This window comes from Polyodon spathula, unplaced genomic scaffold (assembly GCF_017654505.1).
Source record: "Polyodon spathula isolate WHYD16114869_AA unplaced genomic scaffold, ASM1765450v1 scaffolds_1422, whole genome shotgun sequence".
Taxonomy (NCBI): domain Eukaryota; kingdom Metazoa; phylum Chordata; class Actinopteri; order Acipenseriformes; family Polyodontidae; genus Polyodon; species Polyodon spathula.
In genome coordinates, this window is record NW_024472902.1 from 740,807 (window position 1) to 759,981 (window position 19,175).

Here is a 19,175-nt window from a genome sequence, read left to right on the forward strand (position 1 = left end):
GGGGGTTAAACAGGCTTGTAACCAGGAGGACCCCCGGTTCAAATCCCAGCTCAGTCACTGACTCACTGTGTGTGTGAGCAAGTCACTTAACCCCTGCAGCTGATGCATAGTTCACACGCCCCAGTCTCTGCAGGACGTCTTGGATAAGAAGGTGCCTGATAAATAAACTAATAATAATAATAATAATAATAAAAAATACAGCAAGGTTGTCTCAAACTAGGTCTCCCAGTCTCCTGGAACCAGGTTTCAAGTCTCTGTTTCTGAAGCTCAAGCCTTTCTTTCTTCTACATTATATGGTTAAATTATATACACACACACACACACACACACACACACACTACAACAAAGACAGTTTGGTCATACATAACATATACATTTTAAAAAATATTAAAGCCTCATGCTACCTTTCATACACAATGTTAAAGAAAAAAATGAATTTGTACACATACAAAAATACAGTTCTTTAAATAAATGACAGCGAGAAACCCTTTCTTTACTGCCTTCAGTTTCCGATCGCTGCGTATATAACACAGTCACGTGTGTGAATGAGTACAGAGACGGTCACAGAAGCGCTTTCTCGAAGCAGAAAGCCCGACACGCGTCTGCAGTGTGGAGATGCACAAGAGCTCTGCAGAGGCGCATGTTTCTCAGAAACACATTCACTTCCCTTTCATAACCCGCACTGGTAAACTAAGAACTCCGTCTGCGCCAGACGACAGACAATCACACCAAACAGAAGCAGAGGATGACTCGTTACCCGATTCAGAAACAATGCAACACGACTTGCAAAGGAGCACTGAAGATATGTTATTTAAATATATACATTTAACATGCAAACTTATAGAACATTCAATGTTTTCTCTCGAAATAAATATATCTGGTTAGCGCTGTACGATACATATAAAAATAAATTACATTTTAAAACAACTTTTCTATCAGTTATTCATTAAGACAGCTCAGTGTGTAAAACACTCGATTCCCACCTGCACAGCTTGAAAGTAAAAAAAATGCGTGGAAGTTTTAAATTTTTTTGCTCCTCAAGTATTATACAGTTTTGGTTCCAGTAGGAGAAAGATTAGCTTGTCTAAGAAACCAAAAAAAAAAAAACCCAAAACATGTAAAACCATGAATTCTACCTCACCAGCAGTGAGTGACTGGACTGAATAGTGTTAGAGATGGAACAATAAAACAAGCCCTTGTGATCATAACAGGAAACGCTAAAACCAAGATAAAAAGCATGTAGTGCACAATTAAAAAAATAAAAAAACACAAAAATAAAGAGGCGCCCCCCCTACCCCACCCACAAGTATGGTGAGTTTTTCTTTGAAGCCGTGCAGGCAGGCAGAAACCTCCAGTATCCCATCATGCCTCCTGCTCACCAGAGGAGCAAAAAGCTGCCAAGGGGACAGGAGTTTCCAGTAACACACACTTCACATTTTGTTCAATGAAAGCAGATTTCTAACTTTTTGGACACGTGTCCCTACAGCAGCGATCTGGAAGTGAGCCAAAAGTGGACGACATCTTGGTCCCTGTTCGTTTTTTCTACCGATGTTAGTTTTCAGTTTTTTGAATCTACGACTGCATTTCGCCACTTTTAGCGCCACTTCCGAGTAAATCAAAGTGAAAGTGTACAGAGCAGCTCCCCCAGGTTCTTGCGTCTCACAGTGAAAGGTAGTCGCTGCAGTTCAGTATCAGTCTCCTAGTGTTTCCAGACGTTCGCAGAATGAGATGACCATGCAGCCCAGAGTCCCATTGCCTGAGATTCTTCGGTCCCAGCATCGGCACAGTTCAGCCTCTCCTCGTCACCGAGACTGGACTCCCAGGGTCATCTTCAGATTCTCGTACACCACGTAGCTGATGCTGACCGACGGGATGACCTTCATGAAGTTGGGGGCCAAGCCTCGGTAGAGCCCAGCAACCCCCTCCGTCCTCACAATTTGTCTGAAGAGCCCCGACATGGACATCTGTGGAGCCCCCTCAAGCGTCGCTACAAGAAAAATATAATTCAATCCACATGCTCTTGTTGAATTATTATTTTCACAGGAATACATGGTAGATACACACAAGAACTGTTTATCCTTTAGTATCTTCTATAGAGTCGGAAACTAATTTTGTTCAGCGCTTCTTGCATGCTGCCCTGTTTTACTGAGCTTGCTTTGGTATTGCTAGCAAATTACAGGCTGCAACAAGGTGCTTGAATTAAAGACTATTCCAAATTCATTACCGCTGAAAAACTAGTGAAATTAAAACTACACTGTGCATGCCGCGTGCTTGAATAGCCACGGGAACCCGCTCTGGGTGTTTACCTTGTGCCTGCATTCTTGTCCTGACCAGCGCTAGGGGGTAACTGGCCAGCTGGCCACAGGTGCTGGAGGCTGTCCCGCAGGCCAGGAGCACAAACATGCCGGGATTCACGCTGTCTGTGGCGTAATTCTGCAGCCAGGAGTTCTTCAACGTCTGAAGAGAAGCAAGATGAAAGAGGTTATTACCCAGCCCTGTAACTAGATAATTATTACAAATTTAAAATAGCAGATCAATAAAATGGGCATTGGGTTTCGTACCAACCTCGTAGACTGCCAGGTCGATGCCAGCGTACGGAATGATCCCCAGAATGTTGGGAATGTATCCCTTATAGAACGCCCGGAAGCCCTCCTTCTGGAAGATCCTCTTTGCACAGTCTGCGATTCCAGAGTACTGCCCGGTCTTCCTCAGAGCCAGCCTGGTTTTCAGCACCTGCGGAATCACAGCGAAGCCACGCACTGTCAAACTGTGGTCCCAGTTAACTTTAAAAACTACAGCTTAGAAGGCTGCTCAGACTAAGCCACTGTTATTCATGGGTACTACAAAGGCAGTCAAGGGTAGAGCTTGGTCAGCACCACAGAAAAAAGCACTGTTCCAATTTTAGTTCTATTTAAATCTTCAGTAACAGAGATGAAAGCCCTCTAGCTTTCAAAGACTGCACCACATCTTAAATGACAATGTATTGATCCCTCCTTGCTTGCAGGCAGTGATTAGACAGACACTGCCGTCATGCATTAAATCTTAAAGGTCTTTTTACCTCCATGGGGTAGATGCTGCTTTGCGCAATCGCACCAGCAAGCGATCCAGCGACAAACCGCTCCAGGATTCCCAGGGTCTCCTGATCAGTGCCGATCAAGCGCTTTATCTGCAGACGACGGATGAGAAACGGCTGTTCAATGACTGGCATGCTTTTAAAAACAACGAAACGGGAACAGACCTGCCTTTGTTCTGTACCTGCTCGTAGGCCATGAACTTGATGGCCGTCTCCGGCGCGATTTTCACGACGTTAATGCCGTTCCCTCGCCACAGCGACCGGACCCCTCCCTCGTGGATCATCTGTGTGAACCCACCCACTATGCACATGTTGCTGCTCCTGGAACCGTGCACCTAAAAATAGTAAGAAAAAATGAATACAGCTCATTTCATAATTCAGTTCCAAAAAGGTGATGAATCAATGAGGTCAACCAGTCCGCTTCATGCTATCTGTGCAGGACAAAGGCTAAACTGTTTTTAAACTTTGTTGGCCCACTTTGCATACCCTACTGCTGCCAGAATATTTTGACAAACAGTGTGGACGCCAGTCTGGCACCGCTCCCAATGAACACGCGACACTCTCGCTGCTGAAAAACCCTCCACACACCCACTCTGCAACGAGCCAATCTGAGGCACGCACAGGATCTGGGTGACAGGAGTACCCCTTCCCTGCACTGTGATTAGCCAAGACTGCCGGTGCTGAACTCCGTGACCAGGGAGACTCGATCAACATGAACCCAGGATCCTGGCAGGGCTGCTTATTAACCAGTTTACAGCCGGGGGGGGTGGGGGAGGAGGGGACGACAGACAGGCATTGCAACACTGGGTTGTGCAAGTCCAGCAGCAGTGTTCCATTACAACGTGAATGGAAAGCTAAATAAAACACTTTACACAGAAGGGATAGTTCAGAGTGCTGGTTTCACGTGCACAACAAATAAAAAAAAACTACAGCAGCAATTAAACATTTCCACACTACAGAGTATGAACACAGCGACTCCTTGTTAAAGCGTGCCTTTATAACACGGTCCCACAATCTCATGAGCACAGCTATTTTCAAGAGGCAGAACATACCTGCATTAGCACTTTGAGTCTGTCGAGGGGGGCCGTGCAGGTCCGGGACACCGCGCCTGCACCCCCTCCCGCCACTAGGTGTCGCCACCACATCCCGGTCTGCTTCTCCTCCGCGGTGAACTCGTCCGGCACCATCAGGCTTTCACCAACGTCAAATATCTGGAGAAACAACCGCGTTAGAAACTCTTAGCACGCCATGTCTGTTTAATACAATACATAAGAAGGTGTAAAGCTGAAGACCCATTTGAAAAGCTGAACTACACTGACCACACATTTATACAGGCAGCTTTCTAGTGAGGGTCGTGGGAAAACCTGGACTGGCTCAGACTGCTATGCAATGGGAGTCCCAAATGAATCTCTGAACAGGTCACAATATTATATATAGTATCTGGCAGCGATTTCTCTGCAAGTAGGTCAGATATTTACAGGACTAGAGAATGAGTTCGGTCACTGTTCAAGGTTACTGCGTTACAAATCTCTTCATCTCCATTAACTCATATTTACAGCTCCGGTCAAAAAAACTCTCCAGAACGAGATTGTAAAATTTTCTATTTTAAGCCCTTGGTACCAAAAAACATACGGCAGTCGAATTCTTACACAATTTACAATACAAAAACGTGAAATGCAACTTCATGGCATGTATAAAACGGCTGGTGTGCATTGGTTTTGCAATGCGGTGCAACATTAATTGAACACTGCATCATCGTTTCATGCTGTTGTAAAACCACTGGAGAGACACAGCGTCTCTGCAGCCTGGACTAGAGCCAGCGTCTTCCAGACCTACAGGTCCTGCACTGGGACTGTCTTTCTGCACTGGAGGCAGAAATCAAACATTGTTTTATTGTTCAACCAAATTAAATCCAAGGTTGTCCATTCTGGATATAAACATATAAAACAAATAATTAGGGTTTGGGTGTTTGCAGGTTTTTAGTTGAGATTCATTTATTTTACTTGCAGAGTTAACCCCTAATATCGATTTTTAGTGACTGTGCCAACTGTGGTATTTACAGGGCTTGAGAAATCCAAACAGCGTCCTTGATTCGTGACGAACTACAAGTGGAAACGTGCCTGGCAAGGGGCTTGCTCTTCAAATACAGGGCTGTCCTGTCTTTTAAACCCCCCTCTTCCATATGCAACAAACTCTGATTGAAAGGATAAAGTGCAAGAACACAGCCTGCTTACACACACACCGCAGATTACACAAGTATGACAACAGGTCACTGCGTTCCGTACTGTATATAAAAACTAGATCATTCCAGATGAGGTCTCACGCAATACCCTTCAGGCTTCTCTTGGATTGGCACAGATCACAAGCAATAGGTTAACTCCGATTATTAAAAGGGATGTTTATGACAGCCAGAGTTTAAAATTACATACCGGCTCTGAAAACGGCAGCACACCAGATTGAATGATTCAAGTCTCAAATGTTCCCTGACATTAAAGGCTGGGTCAGGTGACAGGACTGACATTTTGTCAGCAGGGATGGATAACTGTATCCTACACACAGCCAGCACCCGCACCCCCCCGATAACCCCACTGACCCACGTCCCGGTTCACTGTGTACTGCAGGGAGATTCCTGGGACATCTATTTTTAAAACCCAACCCTTTTTTAATGCCAGCTCTGTTTAGATGAAGTAGGCTCTCATCACATGCCAGATGCCTCAGTTTAGTCAATCTCATGCTGTATTAGCGTATTGGTCTCCAGCACTAGGTCTATGCACAGAGCTTTGCCCAGGTATTGCCTGCAGTGTGCAGCCTCGAGTATTTCGCTCCCTGTACTTACTGTGGAGTGTTTCCAGTACAGAATGATTTCAGGAATGTTGTCAGCTGGGTGCAAAAGATGGTAGTCTCTCCATTCATTCCAGTCTATTGTCATTGTACCATTTTTATCCATGCTGCGGACGAGAAAAAAAAAACACTAGTTAGGAATCAAGAACCACGACAGACTCTTCTAGAGAAATCGCATGCAAGAACAAAGTGTGGCATTGACGATCTGGGGAGATGGATGACAAACTAAAAGAGTCCGAAATAATAATAAATAATGCAAGGGTTTCACAGACAGTGGAGTTTGAAACGGACAGGCACAAAGACACATTCTTACTTACTAAGCAACAGGAGACCAGACTTGACGCTTCCTTATTCTGAGACAGGCAAGAGAAACGAGAGGAAGAGGTGTCGGAGAAGCAGACCGACAGAGACAAGCCATTACTCAACACAAGCAGTGGCACCGGTGAATTAAAGAAGGAGCAGCTGAAACTAGACAGCACAACTCCAGCTACACTGCAGCTCAATCTGGCCAGTAAAGAGAGAGAGAGACAGAGAGGGACCACACCACAAAGACAAGACAGTAGGACACTCCCCTATAGGTGAGATTGGGTAGCCCGGCACACCACAGCTCTTAACCTACCTCTTGAGGATTTTTTCTGCCTGCTGCTCGGAGATGTTAACTCCGAGGTCTCGCAGGGACTGCATGATCTCCTGAGAGTCGATGTGACCTGGGAACAAAAACAAAAGTGGATTGTTGAATATGAGAAATAAGACACACAGCCATTGAAAAGGTCCCCTTCAACCCCACAACTGGATTTCACATATCAAATATACTGGCAGGTCTCCTCACCGTCGTTCTTCTTGTCCAGGCTCTTGAAGACCAGTCTCAGCTTCTTCTCGTGGTCTCGGAGATAGTGGACAAACTCATCGAAGTCCAGCTGGCCGTCCAGGTCCTTGTCGCCAGCCTTCAAGATTTTCTGGAATTACAAAAATGAAAGACATTAGCTGCGCTGCTAAAACAAAGGGCTTTGATATCAATGAGCAGGCGCGCATGACTCGGTTTCCCTCAATAACGCTCTCTCGGTGAATCTCTAACCCTGCACACCCTCAAGAAGTTTGCTCATGTAGAACGTCCGACGGGTTTCAGTTGCTTTAGCAAGCCCTGTAAACCAGAACCAGCAAGCTGAATCCTGCATCGCCACGCTCGCCTGGGTGCGGGCATGCAGGGCAAAACCCACCTCGCTCAGGGCAAAGTGCAAATCAGAGGAGGAGATAATGTGTACAATACGACCGCCACACCATCACACACAGCTCCAGAGAGCGTGACCGCGGGAATAAGACTCCTATTGCAGAGCAGTATCACCCATTCCAGGTTTTACTATGAGCTGGATTAGCCACACTGTATAGCTAACAAGATTAGGTGTGTCTTATTAAACTCGTAGTAGAACCAGGAATGAATCCAACTGCAATGCAATGGGAGTCTTCTCTCCATCCTTGAACTTCCTTGAGATTTTCCTTTTAATTGGCAGAGTATGACTCACTACCTGAGAGATTTGCATGTGGCTGAACTTTGAACAGCACAGCATGGGATCCAGTGGATGATTAATATCAGAGTTCAGGCAGTAACCAGATTATAGCATGACCCGAGAGCGCATTACACTGTCCCTCCATCACACCAGCAGACTGAGCCCAGACAAAAACAAACCAGGTTATATAGCAGGGATGGAAAGACTACTGATTAGCAGTTTTACCCGTTCCAGGTTTTACTACGAGCTACTACAGTGTTTGGTAACAAGCTCAGGTGTGTCTTATTATAAAACTCCTAGTAAAACCAGGAATGGATCAAACTGCTATGCAATGGGAGTCTTATTCTCATCCCTGAATAGAGAACTCATAGAGCCCTCAATTCTGTTTTATTAGATCAGATAACGTGCCAATCAGGAGGAGGACTCTCGTCAGTAAAATATGCAAACACCACGCAATTAAGATAAAGATTAGAATATAGGTCACAGCGTTACAGCAACATCAAGTCCAAGATCAGCCGTTTAAAATACCTTCTCTACAGACATTTACAGGAGAAGTCTGCCTCCCCCCACACAGGTTTTACAATGTAACATGAATAAAGAAGCGCGTTTGAGATGAACACAAACCCGTTATCATTAGGTACATTAGCTTTAAAAGGACAGCTACCTCAGTGGGGCAAGCTGTTTGTTTTTTTTTTTCAATAGATTGAAGCCAGTTCACATTCTCCTCTCGTTTCTTGGAAATAAGAATGAATTCCCACTCAATCCACGAGAAAAAACGCGCACAACACCCACACACTGGACACATGCCCACTCAACCCACGAGAAAAAACGAACACCCGAAACAGCGAGCTTCTTACCCGTCGCCTCCAGCACCGATAGGCAGCCAGTTCCTCGGAAGGAGCGAACACACTCAGCCTTCCGAGAAAAGACTTGAGCTCGGACGGAAGTCCTTCCGATTCAAAGTATTCAAACTCCGTTTGAGCCGCGTTCGGGAGGGGCACGTAAAGACACAGGCGCAACATTTCAATAGAATATTCCACGCTCTTAAATATAAATAAATAGATAATATATAATTTAAAAAAAAAAATTGATAAAGAGATCAAATCTCTTAAACTTGCTCTCCTCAGCGCCGCTTGCCTCTTAAATGCCGGCTAGTGGCTTCAGACACACGTGTTCTTCCGTTCCATTTGCCCCGCCCGGAATGAATTACGTACACCCTAATGCTGTATTTTCATTGGTTAAAACCAATACACTCCCTTTTCCTTGACGTCTCTACTGACATCGATTCTCTTACGTAATGTCGAAGGCACACGTGGTCTCTATTGGTAACCCTTTGTGGTTGAAATTAGCGGCTCTGCCGGGAAGAGATCATATTACAATGATAATAGAAATGGAGGCAGGTTTAGTGGAGAGGAACCCGATACCAATATTGTTTCTCATCTTGGTATGTTACAATAAACAAAGACACAAGTATTAGATGGTGAATTGCTGTTGTCTTTGAGTTGCTATAAGACTCCTATTGCATAGCAGATTCACCCATTCCACGTTTCAATAAGAGCTTGATCGGTAACAAGTTCAGGTGTGTCTTATTAAACACCTACTAAAAACAGGAATGGATCAAACCGCAATGCAATGGGAGTCTTATTTATCATACACATTCCTTATGGGAAGTTCCACCTACTGCTAAATACATGAAACATGCAATCAGGGAATTGCACTGAATCACTGAATATATGTGAGAGAGCTGAAAAATCACCATCACAAGATTGAAAAGGCACTGAGGCTGAAGTTGCTTAAAGACACAGGGCTTGATTTTGCACTGTGGGCAAACAGACCATGCAATATGGACGGGGTAGTCCCAGTTAAAGCAGATTGACAATTCAAGCTAAAACAAGCGACTGCCTTTTCTTTCCAGGTTGCAGAGCTGCACTTCATCTTGGAGTCTGCTGTTCTCCCTGAACATTCGAGGGACATTTCCACCCCTCCCTGGGGCTCTGTTCCCAGCCAGATCTGGAGAGTCTTGTAACTTGATGCTGGGGAGGGTATCCGCAGGGCAGGTCAAGGCAAAGCTGGCAGACTCCGGAGACAGTCCCAGGCAGGCAGCCAGGGCGCCTCGCAGGCTTCACTTGCAGCTCAGACCAGTTCAGACGCTGTTTATAGGGAGTCACAAGGTGCAGCTCCAGAGGGGTGCTGTGGGAGTCGCAGCATATGCCTTGACTCGGATCACCAGACACATTACAGAACAGTGTGGCTGGGGATCCTGGAGCGACGCACCGAACTGGATATATGAGACATGAACTAATCATTGCGATTGTTCGAATGCTTTCACTTGAAGCCAAATGTAACTGACTGACAGTGCAGGCAAACAAATAACCCCTCTTTTAAAAACACACACACAGCTGAAAATGTTTCGTGAAGAGCAGGTTTGATTTAATGAATCAAAAACCAACTCGAAAAACAACCCAGTACTAAGCAAAACCCGTTATTTATCAGAAAGCGTGTTTTCTGCCCCAGTTGTTCATGACCCCACAGCGCGGACATATCAGTCTAGGGAAGGACAAAACAAACAAGACTCCTCCAGACGTTTGCACGGAGGTAAAGATTAAGCAGCAGAAAAACACCAACATGTGTACCGTCTGAATTCCATGACAAAGCAGCGGTCCAAGGTCAACTTGCATTCTGGGACAGAGCCTTTTGTTTTGATCCTCCACTGAAAATCGGAAAGAGGCGCATAACCCGGGTTTTGTTTACCAGGTTTGATGGAACACAGTTTGCAAAATTGTGCAACAGCAGGCGTCAGAGAAACAGCGCGTGTGCGTTGGTGTCTGTGTACAAGAATAACCAGCGGACCTTCTTATCACAGGAGCACCCGAGACAATGCACGCACGCACGCACACACTGTCACCTGTACCAACAACACAGCCAGATTAACTTCCCTGAAACTAACCATCTACTGTACTGAGCAGCGGTGCTCAATCACAGTCCTTCACAGCCATTCCCCTCCAGGTTTAACAGGCAACACCAGAGGACTAATTCAGGGTCTGGATGGAGGGTTAACTGGTTCAGTTAACCAATTTAGAACAGGGCTGGAACAAAGACCAGGAGTGGAACAGCCAGCCTTGCACTAGAACTCCACACCTCTCAAGGTACTGGAGATTGGATTTGTTTCTGGTCAATAGAAAAGATCATACAGAAACTACAAGTTTACTGTAAAGTCAAAATAACTTGTTTTACCAGCCAGTAACTCCCCTTCAAAATACAAGTGAATGACGAACACACTTGAAATCACCGGTTTTAAGCGGATGAAACTGTTCGCTGTCCTTCAGGACCGGTTTCACTGTGGTTATGCAATAAAACGTTTTCCCGCATCATTTACAGCAGCCCAGTTCTACAAGGGCTTCGACCTAAACCCAAAATCGAAAGATTTCAAACGCAGTCGTCTTTAACAGAATATGACATGCAAGGCTCCAAACGTCAAGGCATTTATAAGCGGACATTTCCAGTGACGCGAGGTGAATGCTGTCCACGCTTTCCCATCGGTCCCCTTCACAAGGTCTGCTCCAGTGTGCAGCGAAAGCCGCGTTCTCTTACCAGGGTGACTGCCTACCTCTGCAGCGCCCTTAGGCACAGTAATGAATCCCAGAAACATCCCAGAAACTGCGACACTTTCCAAAAGCAGAAGCTGCACATTCCACTAGAGGAACACATTGGGAGATCCACCAAAAACACTTCATTAGGTTGCAGTAAATAACAACCTATGTAAATATGGGACTGAATCACTGCGACCACACTGTATACTCTAATGACTCATGAATTACTTACTGCACAAAGGCAGGCAGAGTCAAGCTCATGAGTTTGGTATGTGGAGGTTTCAGAGCTAGTTCTAAATTGCACACAGGTCAGCTTTTTCGACATGCAAGACTTCCTGTTAAGATCTGTTGACCTTAATTGATCCAGGTTAATCACTAGGGGGAAACTCTGTCCTTCCCTCACCTTTACAACCAATTAACTTCTGAGTGTTTAAAAAGCAGACAGGAGTTTTCCTCTCATCCGGTCCGCTGACTTTTTCGCTGTTACTTGCCAGCGATTGGTACCGTGTTGTAAAGGTGAGGGAAGGTCAGATTTTTCTTGTTTTTGAAATCAGCAAGTTAATTAACTAAATTTTTTAACACCTGTCAACAAACACTTCTCAATTGCGAGCATTACAGGCTTGGCTTGCAATCTGCCTATTAAAAAACAGACCCGCCTCAAACACCGCGTCACTCATCCCTTATGTAGTGCAGATTTCATTCTTATTTAAAAGCACTGAAGCCGTGCAAACGTAATGACACGTAACCAAGAGGAATCCTCTCTACTGCCCTGACTCAGCGGCGTGGGCAGCCCTGGCGCTGCCAACACTGCAGCTTGCCTTTCACACAGCTGCCGACAGACTCAAACAGGCAAAGGTGAAAACGTGCCCCTTCATCACAGCGTGCCCCGCAACAGAATCAAGAGGCTGAACGAGGAGGTGGGAATTATTGTTGATGCTTGGCTCAGAGCTTGATTTCATCAGCCTGCCCTGCTGGGATTCGCAGAGCATTTTACAGCACCAGGAAAGCCACCTGGATTGCATCAAGCACTTCTTTTTAAGGGTAACCCTGGGGTGGCCAGATAGGTGGTTGATGCAATTCAGGGGGGGGGGTTCAGAAGGTGCTGTGAAATGCTCTAAAATCCAGCTGTGGCTTCTCAAGGTACAGAGGCTGATCACCTCCAGCCAGACCTGTGGATTTGATTTGAAGTGGCAGTGGGCAGAGCATCTTTAAACTGAGCGAGCGGGTCTGCAGTGCTGGTCAGACCCCGGGGTCAAGTCTCATCACAATTACAGCAGCACCATTTTGCAGAAATTGCAATTCCAACGCGAGGCTGTTCAATTCCAAAGAGAGTTACAATCATGCTGCACTAATTGCAATTCTACAAACGCACGGACACCACAGCGCATAGTAACACGGTCACTCCATTTATTCTACATAATCAATCAATAAAATCACAGGTACAAACACAGACACACGGTGCCACCAAACGTGGCTGAAAACACAATAAGGACGACCGAATGACAAAGGCGTAATGGAGCCTGGGTTGGGGGCAGCAGTACCTGTTTCAGAAGCTCCATCGGTGCCACCATTATCAGTATCGTTTGTTTCTTCTCTCCTGCAGGGCTATCCCTGGCTGGCTCAGCTGTCGATCCCGGTGCTCCAGGAGAAGCAGCAGCTCTCCCGGCATGGGGATTTTCGTGCTCAACCCCACCTGAAGCCTGGCACGACGCAGTGGGGGGAGCCCTCGAAATCCACGGGGTGAGGAACCCCCACATAGCCTGCAGCATCCCTCCTCCAGGCAGACAGGCAGGCAGGACGGTCACACACTGAGGAACGTGGACGCAATGGAGGGTGAGTACAGGGAGTGAATACTGTTAATTACCAACGCAGAGCAGCAATGCCAAGAAAAAGAAACTTCTCCAAGGGTTTCTGCAACCGTTTCCCTGAAACAAAAAAGGGAACTTATCCGATGTCTAGTTTTCAAAGCACATCACTGAACAAAGCCAGGTTCAAAGCCAGTCAGCTGCATATCAATACCTACCTACGCCAAAGAAAATCAAACTAAACACTGCTGCCACATTATTTAATAGGCATCCAAAAGAAATATGCATCTCGTCAAAGCTAGGCATGTGAAGGGGACTCGCACCAAGTCAGATCAACTTTTCAAGTATTACATTTATACAACCTGCAGCCTTCTATAATGAGAGACCCATCTCAGCCAGCTCGTGCGAATCTTGCCTTTCCCTCTCCCTGTGCGGTTCCTTTCAGACACATTCACTCTGACATGCGAGAGTTCCCAGCGAGCCCTGGCCCAGTCAGGAGAAGAAGTAATGCAGCAAAAAAAAAAAAAAAAAAAAAAAAAAAAAAAAAAAGAGTCTGGAAGGAAGCAGTGCACATCAAACTGCATCCTCACTGCAGCTGTGGCCCAGCCAATGGCAAAGCTCCGCACTAACAGGTCCATTAGTGAGCCAATTAGAAAGCGCTGGCTCAGCGATACTCTCTCTCATTGATGACTCCCAGCTATTCCATTAGGCTGGATGCATCGCCGTGGCAACGCTCATCAGTCTGCCCTGAGGGGGTGGATGCTGTGTGTTCTAGTGCCTTTTCAGTTGCCCTAGTCTGTTTCACCAGCAGTGCCCCCAGCCTCACACGTTGGTCTATCTAGTGCAGACTGCAAAAACTGAATAAACGACTGCACTTAAACACAGTGTTACCAGCGCAGAGCGAACTACGCAGTCACAGCTGTACAGCATCACTCCTCCAACCAACTTCAATCATTTAGTGTAGCTCTATCTGTGCCTGCCATCTGTTTATACAGAACGGCAGAAACATCAGACAGGTGCAACGCACACCATTCACTTTCCAAACCGTCTCACTGAGAAAGAAAGAAAATGAAGCTACAACGACAGCAAAGAGAGCCCCCTGTGGGGGAACTCCAGGTACTGCGTTCATTGATTTGTAATCTTTTTTTTTTTTAATGACGCAGAACGATCTTAGAAACACACAGCATGTAGGAAGGAGGAAACTAAAACCCGGGCAGACACTTTTAAAAGAATTAAACAGGATTTCTGACTGGAAGGTGACATTCTACACAGGCGTGCTCAGCCTCTGCAGCCAAATGGTGCACTGCTGTGGCTAGACTAGCCAGACAACAGGGCTGCATTGCCTGGACTGCTGCAGTCTGTTACAGGGAGGTGTTAGTCTACTACCAACCCCCCAATGAGTGCTCTGCATCAAAAGGGGAGGGTACATTAGCAAGCCAGAAGGAATGATCACACACACAATCCCCTTGCTTGAGACAAGGAAGCTCTTCACAACACCCCCCCCCTCAGGTTCAGGCACGCCTGCCCCCTACTACAATGATAAAGGTAATACAATGAGCCAGGGCTGAGTAGATTGCAGTGCTGCAGGTTCTCATTATTCAGATAAGCTCTCCACAGGGGAGGGTCCCAAGTGTTGATTGGGATAATTTACCACTGCAAGCGAAACAGCTGCGTGGATCGCGGTTCTCCACAGAGTCACACCAGGGCTTCCCAGCCCACGTCCTGGGGCTCTCAGTTACTTAACTAAACCCTAAACCGAACTAATAATTCGCTTCCTTAGACCCTTTTACTTGTTTTCAGCTCTTACACAGTTGCAGGAGTAACTTGAACTCTGAGATGAGCGGGAATGGTTTTTCAGGGTTTTCATGGGCCAGTGGAACTGTGCTGGGCTGACAGGAGTGAAAGGGTTGGAAATGAAGGCAGATCTCTCTGGATTCCACAGCACAGGCCAGCAATCCACGGAACGAGAGGACGCAGGCATTTCCCTTTTCAAAACATCTCTCTTCAGGGAACAGGACGTCCGATGAAGCTCCTGAGGCTGTCAGAGATTGCATGACTTACAGGAAACCTACCCATTGCCGTGTAATATGTAGTTCCCCATAAAATTATTTTTTACATTTATTTCTGTTTTTATTTTGTTTGATAAATTCACACGTTTTAAAAAATATGTTCAGTCATGAAACATATTGAAACACCTATTTTTAGACCGTGAAAGAAGCCACGCTTTACTGTGGGGAAAACAATCCAGCCCTAATTGTACTGTATAATTGGGTTGCAGTTCCAGGAATGCTGTCTCTAATAGCTCTCCTGTGGCTGGTGAAGTCCTGGGTCTGTGTATTGCAGTGTGTTCCATGACAGGCAGGATAGCCCAGGGGGTTAGAGCATGAATCATTTTGATGTTAACCACCAGCTCACAAACAAACAGACCTTTTAAATCACAGCTCGACTGAAGCTTTCCCAGGGCTATGACCAGGCTAGCCAGTTTAGAACTGATCTTCCCCAAAGGATTTTGTTTCTCTTCGATTGTACTGGCAATTTGACATAACGCACAGCTCCACCTGGTGGCAGAACACTATGCCAGGAGCCATCCAGCTCTTACTGCAATGCAAAACAAACATTAAAACTGGGGCTGCTATTTTGGATTTGAAGTATGCGATATACTAGGTTTAAATCGAAACCTTTAAAATGATTTTTTTAATAAAAAAAAAGAGTCTTAAATAAAAACACACGCCTACAGTTCTGTGCATACAGACGTGTAGAAAAGCATTTAGCATTTCAATGTAATACAGGCCTTTCAGTCCAGGAGGAGGAGAGAGAGCTGGAGAGCACCAAGCACATGTTCTCTAGTCTTCACAAGCTTCCTCTCCAGTGTCAGGTTCACCCTCCCCCACTGCAGCTCTGCGAAATAACTAACCAGAAGGCAAAGGCAAAGCTGCTGCAGAATGATAACAGCATGAACGGAGAGATCAGGGGGGCTGAAAGAGGCACAGAACCCACAGCCACAAGGAAGAGCTCCTGTGCTCGTTTCCACGCGGAGAAGCCCCAGGATCAGGGAGAGATTGTTGCGTTTGGGAGGGGGGAGGGAATGGTGTGTGCCTCTCCACGTTCCTTCAACAGTTCTGAGAACTGCATGTAACGTGAGAGAAAGGCTCCATTTCTAGTCTTTGCCTGCTGTCCTGATCATGTGGACTCAATAAGGGGGTTCCTTTTTAGAATCCTAGAATTGCATTCTGACAAGAATAATTCTGGACTGAAACGGTTTTGGGTTCTAAGATTTTCTGCATAATTAAAAAGAAATACATAAACCCAACACCTGAAAAGATTTCAAAAGACACTTTGTAGCCCCGCATGACAAAACAAAGCATGTGCAAGACTTCAAGGAGTAAAACTTACAAACACACCTATATATTGAGTTTATAATCAAATCATGGCACATGTGATTATAGACTTGAGCAATCGCCTCACACAAATAAAAGTGGACAAGTATAACAAAAAATAATAAATACCATCCCAAGTGACATATTTGGCATTCTCCTAACAGTAAAAATATCAAACAGATTGCAGAATCTGACAATAGTGCTGTTCCCCATCAGAATCCATGCAAATCTGATCTACACTCCAGCCCAGTTCGCAGTCTCTGCTTGAGAGAGGATCCAGGCTGAAAGGAGCGAGGCACTATAAAGGGTAGCTCTCCTTGCCGTTGCTAGCACCGTGTCGGACGCTTGCCAAGAAGCGGCCTGTTCTTGAGTCTAGACTGGGAGTCCTGTGCAGCAGCTGGCATGTGCTTCTGCCACGTCACCGCATGACAAAGGGATTGGAACGCAGGCACGAGCAGAAGGAAACAGGGCAAGCCGAACAAGACTAACAGCCTGGCAGCAAGCTGTTGAATTTGGCATTTGTTTGATAACTTCTTCCTTGGGGGTGTATTAGATTGCTCCCTTCCTGCTCTCTCGTTATTCTCTCATTCCAATCAAAGCTCCATTAACGCATCACCCCCATCACGTAACGAGATTAAAATCAGAAGAAACTGTACAAACATAGCTGCTGTCCTCCCAGGACAGACGCCCTGCGTACCTGCTCGGAAAACACAAACTCTCTCAAAGTGCTGCGATTGAAGCCATGCAAATCAGCATAAGACACATGCAAACCGTTTCCGTGGAAACTGCGGTAGTGCTTACTGCCGGTATATCAGAATTTGCAATACAAATGCTTTGATTGTGTGTGTGTGCGTGTGTGCGTGTGCGTGCGTGCGTGCGTGTGTGCGTGCGTGCGTGTTGAACAGAACAACATGTGACCAAATACCAAACCAACATTGATCCATATTTAATCATTTTACACTGACTGAAAACAATGAAACTTCCAAGAGATCTTAAGAAAATAAGGTCAATGATCATTTAAAAATAAATAGGGAAGAAATAGGAGCCCCACACAGGGATGGAAATAACTCCCATTGCATAGCAGTTTCATCCACACCTGGTTTTTGCATTTTAATCAGACACACCTGGGCTTGTTACCTGTACACCCTGTGGCTAATCAAGCTCCTAGGAAAACCTGGAATGGGTGAAACTGCTGTGCAATAGGAGTCTTGATCCCATTCCTGAATGCTGGTGCTTTTCACACGCACATCCATCCCATGATGATAATGAAGCCTGGTGCTCTAAGCTCTACTGCACTACCCTTTTGTAATGAGAGAATTACGGGGGCTGGCAGAATGCACTGTGCAGCTGCGAGGTCAGCAGAAACAGGCCTGTCTCAGCTCACACAATGGAAAGAGACCTTTATTCAGCTGCTGTTTTCCACTTCATTCAAGCAACATGCAAACCCCACAATCCGAACTGCTGCAGACAGCTGGGTCTCTCGGAGAGAAGGCCGTGGGCACAAAACGCCTCCCAGGGTTTAAACCGATTTAAACCAGGGAAAGACTGCATTCCTAATCTGACTGGATCTCAGGTCAGCTTTAGGAGGAGTGGCTCTGGGATCCTAAAACTTTCCACAGACCTCTGCTAGTCCTGTGAAATTCCACTCACAAACTCCCCTCCCCCCTCCTCGAGGTCACTCTCTGGACAGGCTGTTCCACAGGTCCTGTTAAGGTTTGATCACCAGGTACGAACCGAAAAAGGCAGGTACATACCAGTGCGAGTAACTGAGCTCCTCGCCTGACTGTTGATGAGTAAAATGATCACAGAGACGTCTGATGCACTGAGCACGGTGCGTAATGCGGGTCTGGCATGATGTCACGCAGCGATCACGTTTATTTTTGCGACAGTACAGTTTAAATTTACCAGATAGCAATTCCTCCTGTTACCGGACTTCAGTTTCTGTTGCTGTCCTTGATAAATATTCCAAAGGGGTTTGCTTACCCGCATCCTCCACATGGGAAGTGACAGCGGAAATAAGCAATGCTTCCCCTGTGTATCAATATAATACTCACACGTCTGTTTAACTTGTAGATCTGTACTGGATTCATGCTTTAAACAATAAAGTTGAATATTTTAAAAAATACTTTCCCGACCCCGAGTTAGGAATAAGCCTGTATGTTATTTATTGTAAGTCGGTCTAATGGTAACGCGTTCAAGTAAAGAGTTGCCCAACATGAATGGGAATGGATTTTGAATGAAACGCAGCCTTCACTCGCAGCTTACCCTCAGCTCGTTCTCAGTCCGGTGAACTCCCAGCTTTTTAAGCCCGACGGTCAAGTCGTTGACGCAGATCCCCCCGTCTCTGTTAACGTCCAGCACTTGAAACAGAACCTTGAGACGGTGTTCCTGCTCGGTACCGGCACCGCACAGCGCCGCGCCGCAGGAACCGGGCGCGGAACCGGACCCGAACTCTCCCGAACTCGCCCCGGCGTCGCTGCAGTGGTGGTGATGTTCTGAGACGGAGGTCCCGCCGCCGCCCGGGTCCGAACCGCACTGGCAGAACACTCCACTTAGCACGGGGGAGACGAGCGATCTCTCCTGCTGCATAATCGCTATCCAACGCCGCTAAATGTAAATGTATGGCTGTTTTTAACGAGCCACCAAAACTGTTTAAGAAAATAGCGCAGTGTCTTTTTCAAAAGACCGATGCAGTTATGGTTTTGACTATTATTCGAGATTTTAAATGCAAATAAAAAATAATGCAATCCTCCACCGTTTTGCGCCTAGCTAAGCGGTTTCAAACGCCACCGATTTGGAAAGACTCGGTCGCTCTTGTCTGGTCTCTCCCGCTCAGCTAGCCCAGCCGGATTTGCTTGCCGTGTGCAATCTGTCTTTCTGAAAAGATAAAGTCCGATCGAGCTTCTCCGATTGCTTTAGGGTGTCCTTTTTCTCGCTATTCCAGACTCCGTATCTCCGGGATTGCTGTGAATTTCACAAGGATT

General features: G+C 46.1%; 1 protein-coding gene across 5 annotated transcripts; it reads right to left on the reverse strand.

The window, feature by feature from the left end:
- Positions 1-357: 357 nt before the first annotated feature.
- LOC121309656 (calcium-binding mitochondrial carrier protein SCaMC-2-B) lies at positions 358-18,902 on the reverse strand. 5 transcript variants are annotated; one of them, XM_041242703.1, is made up of 11 exons: positions 18,457-18,902; positions 6,744-6,870; positions 6,534-6,621; positions 6,232-6,267; positions 5,910-6,021; positions 4,126-4,284; positions 3,256-3,408; positions 3,059-3,166; positions 2,566-2,733; positions 2,307-2,457; positions 358-1,987 (listed from the first exon to the last, which is right to left on the reverse strand). In XM_041242703.1, the coding sequence occupies exons 1-11, from the start codon at positions 18,778-18,780 to the stop codon at positions 1,803-1,805; spliced, it is 1,611 nt and encodes a 536-aa protein (XP_041098637.1). In that variant the 5' UTR covers positions 18,781-18,902; the 3' UTR covers positions 358-1,802. The 5 variants fall into 5 exon arrangements, with proteins under 5 accessions (XP_041098637.1, XP_041098633.1, XP_041098634.1 ...); XM_041242699.1 differs by lacking the exon at positions 6,232-6,267; XM_041242700.1 differs by lacking the exons at positions 6,232-6,267; positions 18,457-18,902 and adding an exon at positions 12,551-12,955.
- Positions 18,903-19,175: the final 273 nt, after the last annotated feature.

Excerpts from the sequence above, each read along its gene's own strand:
- LOC121309656 (XM_041242703.1), bottom strand. The coding sequence starts at position 18,780 with ATGCAGCAGGAGAGATCGCTCGTCTCCCCCGTGCTAAGTGGAGTGTTC. Across the intron at positions 6,268-6,533 it reads GCAGAAAAAATCCTCAAGAG|AATAAGGAAGCGTCAAGTCT; the intron begins GTAGGTTAAGAG and ends TGCCTGTCTCAG. Across the intron at positions 6,022-6,231 it reads GTCTGGTCTCCTGTTGCTTA|CATGGATAAAAATGGTACAA; the intron begins GTAAGTAAGAAT and ends TCTCGTCCGCAG.